Below are 17,423 nucleotides of genomic sequence, written 5' to 3'. Positions count from 1 at the left end.
GGCGCCCCGGGCAGGCGCCTTAGGCTGGGTGGGCGCGGAGCTGGCCCCGGCCTTTGGCTCCAGCATCTTCACCTCGCTCGCCTTCCTCCGAAGTTGCGAAGGTGCCGGGAAGAGGAGGGGCCTCGCCTCGGGCGCCCGAGTGATTGGCTGCCCAGGGCCCCTGGCGAAGGCTGTGTGGTCCAGCCCTGGTGGAGAGGGGCGGAGCGGCCACTGCTCCAACCACCGCCGCCACCGCCACACTCGCAGCCGCCGCAGCCTCGGCCGCCGGGCAAGTAGCTCCGAGCGGCTGCTTCCCGGTTGCCTCGACGAAGACAGGGGGCGCCGCGCTCCGCTTGCTCCGCGCCGGAGCCATGCCCAGCAGCCCTGTGTAACCACCGAGTCCCGGCCGGAGCCGACCGGCCCAGTGTGCGCCTTCTTTCGGCCGAGCTGAGCTTTCGTGCACGCAACTCCCTCTGCCCCAGCCGGCCCCGCGCCACCATGCCCCGGGCGACTGCACTTGGGGCCCTGGTGTCACTGCTGCTGCTGCTGCCGCTGCCTCGCGGCGCCGGGGGACTCGGGGAGCGCCCGGACGCCACCGCAGACTACTCAGAGCTGGACGGCGAGGAGGGCACGGAACAGCAGCTGGAGCATTACCACGACCCTTGCAAAGCCGGTAGGTGCCGCCGCCGGGGAAGTCCCGCAGAAGTTTGCCTTTGAAATGCAAATGAGGTGGTGGGCAAGCCTGCACTACCGTCTATGGGGCGGGTCTCCTCTCCCCTCCCCTGAGATCCCCGGCTCCCCCGGAAGACAATGCCTCCGAGGAATTGCTTAAAAACCACTCCGAGGCTGGGACGTCCCGGCCCCAGGTTTGCGGTGCGCACCGGGGGGCGACAGCTGGCGCGTTCCCAAAGCGAATCAGAGCGGGTGCCAGAGGCCGAGAGGGCGCCCAGGGGCCGGGGTGGGTGCCAGGGCCGCCTGACAGCGAGTGGGCAGCACTGGCCACCGCCGGACGCTCCGGGCCGGAGCAGAAGAGCTGGGCTGGGCGCGGCGCTCCGAGGCTCAGATGGAGTTCCTGGCTCCGATTTCACAGCATTTTTAAGTTTCGCGCAAAGTTTCCCAAGATCCGTGGTTACTCTTGGGAGATTTTAAAAAGAAAAGCGTCACAGCGGGCAAAAGGAAAGGGGTCGCCGAGGGAGAATGAGCAAGACTCGAATAGCCGGAAACTTCCCTGTAGCGGTACCGGCCTGAGGGTCGCTCTGGGCGGGCGGAGATGGAAGCCGGCAGGTGCTCTAATCCCTCCAGGAAGCGGCGCCCCAGGACGTACGGGCCTTTCGGGCGCAATCTCCGCCTGGGCGCTGCAGCTCCCGCTTCCTCGGGGCCACTGACCGGCTCGTGAGTCCTGAGGGGAGCGGCTTCCGAGCTGGAGTCGTTGAAGCGTTAGCCTCCGAAGGGCCAAGCGCATGTTCCAGCAAGCTGATGAGTGTGGGGCAGTTCCAGCACGGACAGAGGGGTGCTCACGCTCACGCTCCCAGGGAGATGCTGGGCTCAGAGGCTCGCACAGACGCTCCTGGCCCATGGCCAGTGTCCCGCGAGTAGTGGTGTTTATCTCTGGCTTTGTGGGGCCCCGTTTCACTTGGCGGTCTGCAGAGAAGAATGGGGAGGGAAGAGCGCGACCTCCACCCTCGGCGAGGCAGGTGCTCCTTTCCGGGGCTGTGGCCGGCCAGGTCTCTGAGGGGCCTGTGGGCCAGTGGTTGCCCCTTCACGCCCTGGAAACCTCTATCAGTTCCAGGTTCCTCATCTCTAAATTGGTGGCAGTAATTATAGGAGGACTCAGGTGATTTATGGGAAAATTCTCTGCAAGTGAAATGATGGCATTGTCGTTATTTTTTATTGTTTCTATCACTGCAGTGGCTCGGGTCTAGGCTGGGGGTTGGGAGGGTCAGAACTGGGTAAAGTCTGGGGAAGACCAGGTTACTAGGAGGCAGGAGGAGTTTGTGAGACTTGAGAATCTTGTGAAGGTTTGAGATCAAACTAGTCTTGAGGGGCCTGGTCTTAGTAAGGGAAATTTCCTGCAGAATATCCACCTACTGCTGTACCTCTTGGGGCTTCTGAGTTAGGAAGGTGGGCAGAGGAGTTGGTTCCTGGACAACTGGAGAAAACCTCAGCAGGTAGCATGCCTGGCCCAGGTACCATGAGTTCCTCATGGGACCTAATTCAAGGCCAGGGAGAAGAGGCTCCAGAGCACTATTGGAATGGCAGCCTGGCCCTGAAAAGAGGGCCACTGAAGCTGGGAAAATAGGTGTGGGATAAAGGGAGTGGCTGGACCACCTCCCCCACTTGTCAGATCCTAGACCCTGCTGGGTGTGACCTGGGGACTCTGGGAGGCAGTGTGGGCCGCTGAGGCCTGGAGTGGGGAAGTGATTGATTTGCTCAGGAATGTATTGTGCATCTCCAGTATGCTGGGTGCTGGTCTGGGCACTTGTGAATCCAGATGTGAAAGAGGCATCCCAGCTCCCGGTCTCAGCCTTGGAGGATAACCCTGAGGCAGGCTTGCCTGTTACAGCCTCATTTTCCCCAGTAATTTTAGAGAAAATGCAAGATAACCAGGGGCACGCATATTCTGTGATTCTTTACAGACAGAATGGGATGCACAGGCAGGGCTGGAAGGTAGAGGATCTGGCCAGTGTGGCTTCAGCCAGCTGCAGGCACCCTCCTCAGACTCCTTGAATTCTCCCAACCCATTGGCCTCTCCCTGGGCTACACTGATGCTAAGAGTGGCCAGAAGAGGGCGATGACAAGGACAACCTGGGGGAGAAGGTAACATCTCAGTCCGCCCATCCTCTTGGAAATTGCCTGACCTGGAGAACAGCTGTCTGGAAGGCCAGCAAGCAGTTCATCAGTGTACTGAAGTCTCAGAGAAAGGACTTGCCTCTCGGCTAGGGGGACACTGCATTTCCTGGTTGCATATTTAAGGCAAACCTTTAGGGGCAGCCTCCCATTCTATCTCAGTGAAATCCTAACTCCCTGACTCTTCTGGCCAGAAGCTCTCCTTTTAGGACCTGCCTCAGGGCTGCAAAGCTAAAACACCTCCCACTGTCCCTTCTTGGTGTGGGTCTCCATTCCTACTGTGTACTCAGAATGCAGAGGGGAGGGTCTTGAATCTGTTCCTGGCTTTTCAGGATCTGTGTTACCTGGACGACTCCCCTCCTCTCTGGGCCTCAGTTCCTTACCTGCAGAATGAAAATGTCTGCCTTGTTAGAATTACAAAGTGACATGTCCACAGAGCTTGTGCTCTTGGTCCACATCAGCCGTCTTGCCCTGGGCCTACTTCATACCTTGCAAGCACTTCAGTGTGAGCCCCCTGGCTGCTTCCTATCCAGTGTTCTATGAGTCTATGATCTTTGGTTCTAGCCCAACCTCTCAGAAGCTGAACAAACTGGTAATTTTACCATTTCACTACTTTTGCAATTTTTAATACCATTTTTACCATTTACTCTGCCACTTACAAGCTGTGTATCCTTGGGCAAATCACTTGATTTCTCTGGGCATTAGCTTCCTCATTTGTAAATGGGGATGATTCCTGATAAAGTACTTAGAACAGTGCTTGAAATATAGTTAGATACTTTTTATAAATGGATTTTCTAGAAACTGATGGAAAGAATATCTTCATGCTGATCTTAAAGCAGGTTTTAAGCTGGAAAATTTAAATTTGCTAATAGACAATCTATTTGATGCTGTAAAAAGGGATGACTTTTAAATCAAATGACGGGGGAGTGGAAGTTAGTCTGTGAAGCCCTCCTGGCCTGGGGCTGGTGAGGGGCATGGGGCTTCTCGGGGGTGTTCTCTGTCTGGTCATCCATAGCTCTGCCAGTTGTTTTTCTTCTGATACTGTCAATACAGCTAAGGGTTCAACTGGCAGTAAATCACAAGGCATTCTTCCAACCACCATGCCTCTGACAGCAAAGCTTGGGAGGACTGTTGCTGCCTGCCTGCCTATCCTCACCCACAAGTTTTAAGCTGATTTCAAGTCAGAAGGCCTAGGTTCTTATCTTGACCCTGCCCCCCCTTACTCACCGTGTGGCCTTGAGCAAGTCATTTTACCTTTCCATGTCTCAGTCTGCTCATCTACAAAATGGGAGTGGGAGCAAAAATGCTTGCCTTGCAGGGTAGACAAAAGGCCAGTTTTATTTACTTATTTATTTATTTATTTACTTTTTTGAGACGGAGTCTCGCTCTGTCGCCCAGGCTGGAGTGCAGTGGCCTGATCTCGGCTCACTGCAAACTCCGCCTCCCGGGTTCACGCCATTCTCCTGCCTCAGCCTCCCGAGTAGCTGGGACTACAGGCGCCTGCCACTACGCCCAGCTATTTTTTTGTATTTTTAATAGAGACAGGGTTTCACCGTGTTATCCTGGATGATCTCGATCTCCTGACCTCGTGATCTGCCCGCCTCGGCCTCCCAAAGTGCTGGGATTACAGGTGTGAGCCACCGCGCCCGGCCAAGGCCAGTTTTAGTTGGATTCTTCAGAAAGAAGAGCCTTACACAAGGACTTTGGTGTAGATAGTTCATGTGGAAGGTGATCCCAGGAAGCAGGGTTGAGGGAGCAGGAGGAATGAGACAGGGAGGAAGGAAATCCAATGAAGGGAGTGGAATCAAGGTAGCTACTTTAGGCAATGGGCCCCTGACCCCACTGGGAGTGCCTTTGAGGAGCTTACAGAATGCCTCCCAAATTATCTGCCCAGAGAATAGGAGGCTGCAGCATTTATCCAAAGCCTGCTGCCCTTCACTGTCTGCTCCTTACTCTAGTTTCTATTCCTGTGTAAGAAAGCATTCCAGACCAGTGGGGTAGAACAACCTCTGTTTTATTATGTTCATGATTCTGTTGATTAGGAATGTAGAAAAGACACAGCAGGGGAGGCTTGTCTTTGTTCCATGATGGCTAAGCCTCAGCTAGGAAGACTTACAGGCTGGGGTGACTCAACAAGTGGGTTCTGAAGTTATCTGAAGGCTCATTCGCTCATGTGTCTGGCTGTTGAGGCTGTCTGTTGCCTGGGACCTGTTGGCCAGAACACTTATAGGTGGCTTCTCCATGTGGTCTCTTTATGTGGGTGTCCTCAAAGCATGGCAGCTGGATTCTAAGTGCAAGCATCCCAAGAGAACCAAATGGAAACTGTGTTACCTTTGATGGCTTTGCCTCAGAGTCACACATTATCACTTCCATCACGGCCACAAGCCCTCCCAGATTCGAGGTGGGAGAGCACAGACCCACCTCTCCAGTGGGAGGCATGTCAATATCATGTTGTTAAAAGGGCACATGAAACAAGAGATGTCGTTGCGGCCAGTTTTGGAAAAGATGACTTGCCACATTCCCTGAGGCATTAACTTCCCTGAATATCCAGGAATAGAGGGCTCTACATATTTAAAAAAAGTTCTCAAGCAGAAAGGTGGGGAGACATGTGGCAGAGGCATGGAACTGCCCAGAGGTGAGCTGAGGGTATGTGACTCAAAAATTGTCTACATGAGGCTCAAATGATATGAAAATGCTGTATAGCATTTTGGGTTTATTAAATCTAAGGGAACTGCCTGATAGCCAGCTTCACTTTTCAGTGGATGGCTTGGTAAATACCAGGGCCTTCTTCACAGCTGTGGGTCCCATGTTAGGATAGGATAAATATAGCTGGTGGTCGCTCGTGTCTTATGGCTCAGGAACCAGTAGTGAGGGTAAGCCCACACTTCAGACTTTACTTCTGCCTGGAATTTGGTATTTCACCTCACTCTGCCATTCTCTCCAAGACATCTTACCAATCAGGTTTCATTTTGGGGCTCACCAAGAGCCCTCTCTGGGGCAGGTGTTGCCAGCAGCCCTCATGTTACTGTCAGCCTAGAAACTGAAGCAGCCCTGGGCCAGTGTGCCAGGGACTCCTAAAAGTGCCCAGAGTGGCATTGGGAAGATTGTAGAGACCTGGGCAGTGCTCCTCTGGAGTCGCCAACCTTCATGGCAGGGTGGGCATCCTGGTTTTTAAGCAGAGATGAGGCTCACATGGTGCCTCCTGGAAGCTTGTCTCCCTGGCATGACCCATCCCCAGAATGTGAGCTGCCATCTCTCTGGTACTCCACCTGCCCCCCATCAGACTCCCACACCATGGGCCACACCTAGGTAAGGGTGGCTGATATTTTTACATCTTTATTTCCATTCTAACTTGTTATGATGTCCTTGCTGATGGGCAGGTGCTGATTTGATGGAATTAAAATATTTCAGGGCAATATTGGAGTTAAATGTTTGTCTTTTTTGTTTCTCCAGATGATACAGGAGCAGAATCTAGTCCACCTTCTCTACACAATTTCACACACCACCATGCAATGGGGCAGGGTGCGAGCCAGTTAAGAGCACAGGCTCTGATGCAGGCCAGACCTAGATTCCAAATCTGCCACCTAGGCAAGGCTGTGTGACCTTGAGTATGTTACTCAACTTCCCTGAGCCTCAGGGAAAAAAAGAACTAGTAATATCCACTTTTCAGCATTGCTATAAGGATTAAATAATACAATGTTTGTCAAGTGCTGAGCGCAGTATCTGGCACAAGGCAAGTATATAGTGATATATACATTATCAGAGTACAGAGCAGGTGCTCACAGCACTTCTTGAACTCTTTTGTTGAAATGCTGTAGAGGAAATTGAATTTTTGCAATAAATGAATAATTTATTTCATCTAGTATAGTAGGGTTAGAGATTCTTAATTTCAGACCTGATCATTGTGGTTAAACAGAGTCTCAAAAGTAGTGAAGGGTGAATTTTATGGCATGTGAGTTATATATCTCAATAAAGATTTTAAGTAAATGCAGATGAGGGCAGGGCCAGGGGCAGAGCTGGGGGAGGCAGCTCATGGCCTTAGCCCCTGAGGAACAGTTGGCTGGCTGGCACAGCTGCTCGAGCTGAGAATTCAGCTCAGCCAAGCAGGTGTGGAGTGTGTGGCCATCCAATGCCAAGCAGAGCCTAGAGTTCTCAATAGTGGCCAGGTCTCACACTGGGGTGCCAGAGTCTGGGAAAGGGGGTCCAGGAAGGAAGACATATCAGGCCCCTCTTGGAGGGGGCTGCTCTGGGAGCTGAATGACAGCAAGAACACCACCCACTGACCCTCAGCACAGCCCCCAGAGCAGACAAGCAGCTGCAATGGCTGCCATTTTGTATATGAGGAAACTGAGCTTCAGGCCTAGATTTTCTCCCTGACCTTGCTCATCCTTTGATGCCTCTGTGGACAGAGCCCATAATTTGGTAGACAGAAAAGTCCACAACAACATAATCAAAGGTAGGTCTCCAAGTCTTACATCAGTGGAACTTGTTTTTTCCTTTTCTCTCCCGCCCAGTAGTGTAGTGATCAGTGCAGCACACCCTTCCCTCAGGGTGGCATGTGTGTTGGGAGAGCATCCTTTCCTCTGCTGTCCCACACAGTGAGAGGAGAGGAGTGGGGACAGGCATGATGCCACCGAGCCATCCACACAGCCCCAGATATGCAGTGCACCTGGCATGTGGGCCTGGCATGGGTGCTGAGGGTCTAAGTGCTGGTTAGACTCAACCCTGCCCTTGGGGAGCCTCCTACCCAGTGCTAGGCTCAGCCTGCTCAGCAGAAGAGGCTCCTAGATGGAAGCTGATTATAGACAGGTCAGCAGGGCATCTCATGCAGCAGCACCTCAGCTCTGGCCATCCAGCTGACCACTGCTTCTCCAGCCATTCTCAGGGCACTCCCCAGCCTGGACTATGGTTGTTTGAGCACCTGGCCCCTCCCCAGACTGTGGAGAACAAAGACCTTGCTGACATGCTGTGGTTCTGTACCCATGCTTTGGAATTGGGCTGACTTAGGTTTTTCTTCTCAGCTTTGTCACTTTCCTTTTTTTTTTTTCTTTTTTCTTTTTTTGAGATGGGGTCTCACTCTGTCATCCAGGCCTGAGTGCAGTGGCACGATCTCAGCTCGCTACGACCTCCACTTCCCGGATTCAATTGATTGTCCTGCCTCAGCCTCCCGAGTAGCTGGGATTACAGACGCCCGCCACCATGCCCAGCTAATTTTTGTATTTTTAGTAGAGACAGGGTTTCCCCAGGTTGGCTAGGCTGGTCTCAAACTCCTGACCTCGTGATCCACCCGCCTCAGCCTCCCAAAGTGTTAGGATTACAGGCACAAGCCACCGCGCCCAGCCTCAGCTCTGTCACTTTCTAACGGTGAGACCTGGAGCAAGTCCCTCAGCCTTCAAAGCCTCAGTGTCCATTTGTGTATCATGCCGTTAATAGAAACTCTGATTAACAGGCTTGTATATGAAGGCACTTGGTACCATGCCTAGAAAACAGAAGCACTCAATAAATATGAAATATACAGTGCTAGAGTTATGTGGCCCTTAAAGAACTTGTTATGCCCCAACAAGTGTGTGGAGTGAACTGAATTGTATGAACAGCACTGCTTTCCATACTTCTGAGACAGCCTGCGGGCAAAGCAGCAGGTGCTAGAGACAAATTTCCTGGGTTCAAATACTGGCTCTACCACTCCACGGCTGTAGGCAAACCTGCTTAGGCTTGCTGGGACACTGTCCTTATCTATGAATGTGGTTACTAATATCTACCCACATAGGGTTATTATGAGGATTTAGTGATTAATACAGAGAAAGCACTTAGAATCATGTCTGAACATGGTAAGCATCCAGTAAATACTATTTTTAAAATTATTGTCATCCCACAGAAATCCAGCAAGGTTTCCAAGTGGCAGGAAACTAAATATCTGAACAACCAAAGTGATCTGGCTTTGTGTCCCCACCTAAACCTCATCTGGAATTGTAATCCCCACGTGTCAAGGGAGAGACCTGGTGGGAGGTGATTGGATCATGGGGGTGGTTTCCTTCATGCTGTTCTCGTGATAGTGAGCGAGTTCTCACAAGACCTGATGGTTTAAAAGTGGCTGTTTCCTCTGTGCACTCTCTCTCTCCTGTTCCCATGTAGGATGTGCCTGCTTCCCCTTTACCTTCCACCATGATTGTAAGTTTCCTGAGGCTTCTCCATCCATGCAGAACTGCGAGTCAATTAAGCCTCTTTTGCTTATAAATTACCCAGTCGCAGGTAGTATCTTTTATTTATTTATTTATTTATTTTTTATTTTTTTGAGACGGAGCCTCGCTCTGTCGCCCAGGCTGGAGTGCAGCGGTGCGATCTCGGCTCACTGCACGCTCCGCCTCCCGGGTTCACGCCATTCTCCTGCCTCAGCCTCCCGAGTAGCTGGCACTACAGGCACTTGCCACCATGCCTGGCTAATTTTTTGTATTTTTAGTAGAGATGACACGGTGAAACGTGTTAGCCAGGATGGTCTCAATCTCCTGACCTCGTGATCTGCTCACTTCGGCCTCCCAAAGTGCTGGGATTACAGGTGTGAGCCACTGCTCCTGGCCCTCAGGCAGTATCTTTACAGTAGTGTGAGAATGGACTAATACACAAAGCCTGGTGATTTTTAAGGGATTTATGGGATTTTAAGGGATTTATGTTTTCTGATGGTGCCAATTCTGATAGCTCATCTATACTCAGAGACTTTTTGTGTGTGTGCAGTGGTGGAATCCCAGCTCACTGCAACCTCTGCCTCCTGGGTTCAAGTGATTCCTGTGCCTCAGCCTCCTGAGTAGCTGGGATTACAGGCAGGCACCACCACATCAGGGTAATTTTTGTATTTTTAGTAGAGATGGAGTTTCGCCATATCAGCCAGGCTGGTTTTGAACTCCTGGCCTCAAGTGATCTGCCCACCTCAGCCACCCAAAGTGCTGTGATTACAGGCCTGAGCTACCATGCCCGGCTATACCCAGAGACTTTGACCTAAAACTTAAATCTTCCATGAATCTCAGTGGCCTCACTGAGGATGGCATTAGGCTAAGGCATTTGGTTCCCTGCAAGCCAACCAGATGTCTGTGCCCTACCGAAGAAACCAGCCCCTGGCTATTTGGAGACATATAAGTGGCTTTGGGCCTGAGCCTCCATTCAGCTGGTGGCTTCTCCCAACCCCTAAGAGTTGATGGGAGCACTCGCAGGAGATGGCCTGGGCTCACATGATCTCAGGGGCATTACAGGCCATGGTCAGGTTGCTTGCATAGGGGAGAGCCTGGGCTAAGACCTGCACACGACATTGAGACCTCTAATCCCTGTTCTCCCCTCTACGCCACGTGACCTCTTCAACCCTGGGGCCTCCAGCTTTGCCTGGCTGCCTCCACCCCCAGTGAACGAGCTTCTCCATGCTGCCCAGTCTGAAGGTCACATTTGTGTATATGTTCCCTGAGCACCAAAGCCCATGACCGTCTCCCTATCTTTTTCTTTATCCTTGTCTAGGAATCTGACAAAGACGAGAGAATTCTGGCTTTCCAAGTACTCTGTCCTAAAGCATAGGGAAGAATAAATGAATAATACCAGGTGTCAAAATGCACCTGTCCCCGTCTCTGTTCCTCTACCCCTCTTCCAGAAGGCCCAGGGTCGGTGCATGGGTATCAGGTCAGTTGAGGGTGATGGGTCCAACCACTCTCCTCACCTCCACAGGGAGAAGACTTCGATGGCCAATCTTTCCCAAGGAGGCTTGGCTGATAAAGAGCAGAAGCAGTGAGCATCCTGTTGTAGAGATTCTTTTTGGTATCACGCAGCCCATGGCTTTAAACCTGCCTCTGCCCCCCTTATTTCCTGTGTAGTTTTGACCAAGTCTCTTAATCTCTTTGAGCCTCAGTTTCCTCATTTGGAAAATAACGATATTGAAACCCATCATATAATCTTGTTTGAGGATTAAATGAGGCAGTGAACACGAAGTGTTTAGCAAGCAGTCATTAACTGCTGGCTCTTCTGCTTGCTATTATTATTATTACTCATAGTATTATTCCCTATTTTAGAATTTCCTTATAAGTAACAACCTCACTGGCCTGTGAATGCTAATCTCTCCCTCTCAGGGCTGCTAAGAGTTCTCCTGGGATACATAGCATGTGGCAAGTGATAATTTATTGCTCCACAGCTCACTTGCTCTCACCCATGAAGCAGGGAGAGGATGACACATAAACCAAATGTGTAGAAGCAGGTTTCTCATGGTACCCTCTCAGCCTGCTCATAATACGGTTCTGCCTGGATGCAAACATAGCAACAGGAACAGAGCTTTCCTGCTGATTGGTTACAGACCTATCTGTGATCACGCCACCTCTAACCACTTCTGCCAATTACCAATAAATATTCTCAAGCTCGCCCGCATGAGCACTTGAGTGGAGATGTTCAGCCCTGAGTCTTTGCCTGCTCTGCCAGCTGGGCCACTTATCTTCTGTCTCATCCTGCAATTTGCACCCAGCCTCTTTCCCTGCCTCCCACCCAGGTTACTGGCCTGGAGTCGATGTGAGTCCTGTGAGCTGGCTTCCCACAGCAACAGCCTCAAGCTACCTTCCTTCTTAACTCTTTTTCAGGTCGCAGGGTCCCCTCTCCTCCCTGTGGAGTCAGGGCTGGTTTCCTGTCCCGTCCTCCTTGGCTCACTAAGGACTGGGCCTCATGGGTGCAGATACCACACTGGTACCAGAGTCCACCCAGGTCCCTAAACCAGAAACCCAGTTGCTACCTGGACACCTGACTTCCCTCTTCTTCTCACCCCGCCCAACACAAGTGCTGTCAATTCTGTTTCCAAATTGAGCCCATCCACTTCTCTCCATCCCCACTGCCACTGGTCCAAGTTCACACTTGGGCTGCTGCAGTAGTGGCTGAACTGGTCTCCTTGACGCTACTCTTGCCTCCCAAAATCTGTTTTCCACATTGCAGAGTGATCTTTCTGCAACTCATGTGTGATCATGTTTGCAAGATCAGACCTGCTTAGGATCCTTTAATGTCACCCCATTGCACTTGGGATAAGAGCAATCAGCAGGCCCCGGGGTGCTCTGGTCATTGCTTGTCCCTATGACTCAGCCTCCCTCCCCTTACCTGCCAGGCTCCAGCTCACATCGGTTCTTCTTCCTGCCTGGAAATGTCTCTGGACTCTATATGTGGTCAACTCTGACTCATCCTCCAGGACTCAGCTTACATGTCATTTCCCCCATGAGGCCTTCCCAGTCCCCAGTCTCAATCAGGTCCCCTTTCAAGTTTCTCATCGCCTTTGTTTTTCTGAAAAGCACTCTTTACAATCTATAACTGGGTCTATTACTGATGTGAGTATTATTGTTCAATGACTGTCTCTGCATTGGACAATGAGCTCCAAGGAGTATAAACGAGACTGATTTTGCTTCACAGTCACGAGCATAGTGCCAGCACATGGTGGGTGCCCAACCGGTATTTGTCAAATGGAAAACTCAGTCAATGAGATACCAGAGGGATTCAGAAAGGGTAGCAGTCAACTCAAGGAAGACTTCCTGGTGAGGGAGTTGGTAAGCTCTGAGGCGGGTCTGGAAGGATGCCTTGGATTTGCAGACGCTGGGATGCAAGAGAAGGTATTTCAGGTAGAATGAACAGTGTCAGCAAAGGTGAGGAATGTTTGTGATGTGTCTGGAGTTGGAGATTTACTCTGGTTTACTTTGCAGAATGGTAATGACAGGATTGAAATAAGCTTGGAACAGTGGAAGTCAAGCTGAAACATTTGAAACATATCCCTAAGGAAATGGGGAGCTATTGATGGTTTCTCAGCAGAGGACTGTTACAGTGAAGACCTGTGATGCTTAGGATCTGTAGAAGCAGGAAGCAGGAGGACCTCTCAGAGTTCGAGTCCTGGAGCATGAGGATGCAGGCTATGGCCTTGAGAATGGGAAGGGAGGGAAGGTGGGAAGAGATAGTGGCTCTGTGGGTGGGAGGGGTCCTGAGCTGAGATGTACCCCAAGGTCGTGGTTGAAACAAGTATGAGTTCACTCAAACATATTCAGCAGGCACTGGGGTGCCCTTGAGGTGGTGGAAAGGGAGATAATGGTTTAACATGAAATGTTTTCCTCAACTACACAGCTAATTCCCATCCACTGGAAAACATTTAGAAAATGTATACAGCAAGTAGAAGTAAAAATGTCCAGTAATCCCATTGCCTAGAAGTAATTGTTATGAACATTCTGTTGTATGATATTCCCACACCTTTTCTAGGCATGTTTGTAACATTTTTCTTCTCCTGAAAATGCTGTACCTACTGGCTTGAACCTGCTTCTGTTTGAATTTCACTTAGTACCATGAACCTCTCTCTATGACAATAAAGATGCTTATGTAATAAACATTCTTATACAAAACCGATTTAAGTTGTTTTATACACTGTTGTATAGATGCACCATGATTTATTTAAGCAATCTCCTATTGTTGGACATACAGATTTTTTTCTCAATCTCTCCCCTCCCTCCCTGCCTCCCTCCCTCCCTCCCTCCCTCCCTTCCTTCCTCCCTTTTCTTGCTTTGTCACCCAGACTGGAGGGCAATGGCACAATTACTACTCACTGCAGCCTCTGCCTCCCGGGCTCAGGTGATCCTCCCACTTAACCTCCTGAGTACCTGGGACTATAGGCACATGCACCACCTAATTTTTGTATGTGTCGTAGAGACAGGGTTTCGCCATTTTGCCTAGGCTGGTCCCGAACTCCTGACCTCAGGTGATCTGCCTGCCTTGGCCTCCCAATGTGCTGGGATTACAGGCATGAACCACTGCACCTGGCCTCAATCTTTTTGTTTTGCTTTTATAAACAATGATGCTGGAATCATCTCTGTAGCTAGATGTTTATATACATCGTGAATTATCTCTTTAGAATAAATTTCTAGAAGTAGAATTGCTGGGTCAAAAGTACCAATGCATTTAGGCCTTCTGATTCTCCTTTTCAAACAACCCTTCAAAAGTTTTTTTTGTTTGTTTTTTGTTTTTGTGTTTTGAGACAGGGTCTCACTGTCACCCAGGCTAAAGTGCAGTGGCGCAATCACAGCTCACTGCAGCCTTGAACTCTAGGGCTCAAGTGATCCTCCCACCTCGGCCTACTCAGTAGCTGGGACTATAGGTGTGCACCACAACACCGAGCTAATTTTTGTATTTTTTTTTTTTTGGTAGAGATTTTTTTTTTCTTTTTCTTTTTTTTTTTTTTTAAATCATGTTGGCCAGGCTGGTCTCAAACTCCTGGGCTCAAGTGACTTACCTACTTCAGCCTCCCAAAGTGCTGGGATTACAGGTGTGAGGCATCATACCCAGCTAAAAGTTTTTTATTCCTTTACACTCCCATTAGGATTAATAGTTTATATTCTAGTTTTAAAAAACCGTTGCTGGTTGGAGAAAAGTATTTTTCTATTTCTTCAACTTGCACTTGTATTGTAATTTGTATTTTTTTCAGTAATTTTGACCCTTTTAAAATACGTTTTTGATTGTTTGTATTTCTTCTGCTAATTGCGATTCCTATTCATGCACCTTTTCTTCTGTTCCTGCTCATTTTTCTAATTAGAGAATTTTAAAAAAACATTTAGTGGGAACCCTTTTCCTACTAAATTAAGGACTTTCATTATTTTTCTGTCATATTTGCCACAAACAAATTCTTGGAGAGAGGATTTTTAAAAAGCAGAGGGCTTATTCTGCACCATATCATTGACTTTCCCATAGAGATGTTTGTATGGTTGTATCAGTTCAGATTAAGTTCAATTGCTAGTAACAGACCCAAGTTAATTTGCTGTGTCCATCAGGGTCCAGTTAGGAGACTGAAACCACACCAGTAATTTGAACAGTAATTAGAAAATGTAATATAATTATCAACTAGGAAAAGGGGATTGACTACCAAAAGAGGTAAAGGGAACACTAAAGAAAACAAAAATAGCAGATGCAAGGAGCAACTACTAGGGAAGGAGGAAGCCACCCCAACCTCCACCCATCCCGGGCTGAAATTCTGACTTCTTAAGAGAGAGTGGCTATGGCCCACTGGAATTGGGGAGTTCACTGAGATACTGACCAGCATGGAATTACCCAGTGGAAATTGGCAAAACTCTGGAGGGTTGGTGCCAGTGGTTTTCCTGAACACTGCTGGCAGCCCTTCCCATGGGTGCAAGGTGAGACCACTGGAACCAGGAAGAGCAATCCCCTTTTCTATTTGCAGTATCCTTCCAGTGTCTTTTACTGATAAAGCCTAACATGGTGTCAAGTGGTGAAGGAGCAATGTTTACAGGGTCCAGTTCCAGTGTCACAAAGCAAGACAAAGAAGGATAGATTTGGAGCCAAGAGGCAATATATTGGTATCTCGGACATTGGCTTAAACAAGCTAGAAGTCTATTTTTTTCTCACATCAAAATCTGGAGGTCTCCATTCTGGGCTGATATGGCAGTTCTGCTTCAGGAAGTCCTTCAAGATCTAAGATCCAAGCTCCTTCCAGTCTGCCACTCCACTCTCCCTCAGTTGAGGTCCTTGTCCTCATGGTCAAGATGGTATGCAGAGCTCAAATCATCACGGGCATGGTTTGGATATGGAAGGGGTAGAAGAGTAAAAGAGACAAAGAATGTGTGAGAACCAGCTTCTTGGGAGCTGCCATTTGTCACTTGCGCTTCATCTCATTGGACAGAACTTAGTCACTTGGCCACAGACAGCTATTTGGGAGACTGGAAAAGCTTTATTTTGGAGGACCTGGAGCTAAAAATCAGGGGTTCTCTTAAAATGGAAGAAGGGAGAGAAGTATTGGTGGACAATGAGCAATCTCTGCCACAATAAGCTAAACTGGCTGGACCTTTATGAGGAAAATGTAGTCAAAATGGCAACAGGCCCACTACCATGACTGAAAGTTATCCAGCTACACCAAGCAAGATCTTTGAGTCAAATCTTCTAGAATGTTAAAGCTGGAAGGAATCTTAAGGATTATTTATTCTAAGCTTTTAATGTTTCCCGTGAGAACCCTGAAGGCCTGGGAGGGGCAGTAACTTGTCCAAGGCCATCTGAATAGCTCTTGGCATGGCCGTAGGTGGATCCCAGTCCTCCTTCCCTCTCTGCCTAGCGTGTCTTTCCATCCTCTGTGACTTAGGGTCTCCCATGGCCATTGTCTTCAGAATGAGTCCTGCATAATTAAATTGCAATTTATGGCTCTGCAAAAGATCATTTCACAGTGAAGATATTAGGGCTTATGAGATGTGCTTCATCCTCAAATCAAGCACATAAGATGTAAAATTAGAGCCCAAGAAGCTTTGGGTTATTAGGACCTAAACTGCATCCTCTCTCCATTACCTAATGGAGCCCGTGTGAGCTCATGCTGTGGGAACGCAGCAGGCATGAGATAGCAGTAAGTCATATTCTGCCCAATTAAGCAGTGAAAGGTGTTGGCATAGGCCAAAGTAGTCATCCCTATTACCAGCCAGAATCCCATCTTCCTATTTGGCTATGGAAATAATGGAAAGATTTTCTTAGCAAAGATCTATAAGTCAGAGTCCCAGCAGGAAACAGAATTTATCCCGGATGTTTCAGATGAAGAGACCTTCACGAAGGGGCCAATTAGAGATGCAGGGTTAAGGGAACAAACAGGAGAGGTGAGACACACAGAGATGAGCCCATTATCCCTGTGGTGAGGGGCAGGGGAGGGAGCAGTGCTACTGGAGCTGGAACTGGGTAGGAGGGGAAGTTGCGGAGGGATGTGTCTACGGCTAGACCTGTAGCATCTAGCAGGGAAGAAATGCACAGCCTCTCTCCTCTTCCCTAGGGTCTGCCAAGATCTCTTCCTGGTTGAAAGCAACCAGAAGCTGGAGGAAACCCGAGGGGAAACTGGAGGATGCCCTCCACAGAAGCAGGCTTCCTGGACACAGAGCAGAGTGGAGAGGGTGAAGAATAAGTGTACAAAGTATAACGTTAGTCGTAGTTCAGGCCTTGCTCCAGCTATTACCTGGACTGAAATATTTTTAGTATCTGTATTTTTTTGTTGTTGCTTGTTTGTTTTGTTTTTGTTTTTTGAGACAGAGTCTCATTCTGTTGCCCAGACTGGAGTGCGATCTTAGCTTACTGCAACCTCTGCCTCCCAGGTTCAAGCAATTCTCCTGCCTCAGCTTCCCGAGTAGCTGGGATTACAGGCGTGCACCACAACGCTGGGCTAATTTTTGTATTTTTTTTAGTAGAGACAGGGTTTCGCTATGTTTCCCAGGCTAGTTTTAAACTCCTGATCTCAAGTGATCCACCGCCCTTGGCCTCCCAAAGTGCTGGGATTACAGGCATGAGCCACTGCACCCGGCCATTTTTAGTATCCTTACAGTGTAATTTGTGAATGGCAAATGTGTGGCACAGGCAACCCCCTCCCCACTCCACACCTCCTGCTAATGGCAGATATTACTAATTGATCACGGCTCTCTTTCTATGGGTCCAAGAAGTCACCTTACAGTGCTCCAAGAAACACCACCCATTGAGTGGGGTGGCATGTGAGATGAAACCTATTTGGAGCTGTAAAACTTAAACAGCCTTGCAGATATGGCCTGCCTACCCAAACCAATCTTGTGGCTAATTTTTCTTTTTTGGAAATTAGC

General features: G+C 49.2%; 1 protein-coding gene across 1 annotated transcript in view; it reads left to right on the top strand.

The window, feature by feature from the left end:
• The first annotated feature begins 212 nt into the window (after nt 1-212).
• The window catches only part of TLL2 (tolloid like 2), a 151,024-nt gene continuing 133,813 nt past the window's right edge, over nt 213-17,423 (top strand). The window contains exon 1 of the mRNA XM_003825413.4: nt 213-652. Within this exon, the coding sequence (XP_003825461.1) occupies nt 478-652 (175 nt within the window). The 5' untranslated portion in view covers nt 213-477. The remainder of the gene's footprint in view (nt 653-17,423) is intronic.

This window comes from Pan paniscus, chromosome 8 (assembly GCF_029289425.2).
Source record: "Pan paniscus chromosome 8, NHGRI_mPanPan1-v2.0_pri, whole genome shotgun sequence".
In the NCBI taxonomy this organism is placed as follows: Eukaryota; Metazoa; Chordata; class Mammalia; order Primates; family Hominidae; genus Pan; species Pan paniscus.
The sequence above is the reverse complement of the archived record's forward strand: the minus strand, read 5'-3'. Positions and strand labels throughout refer to the sequence as shown.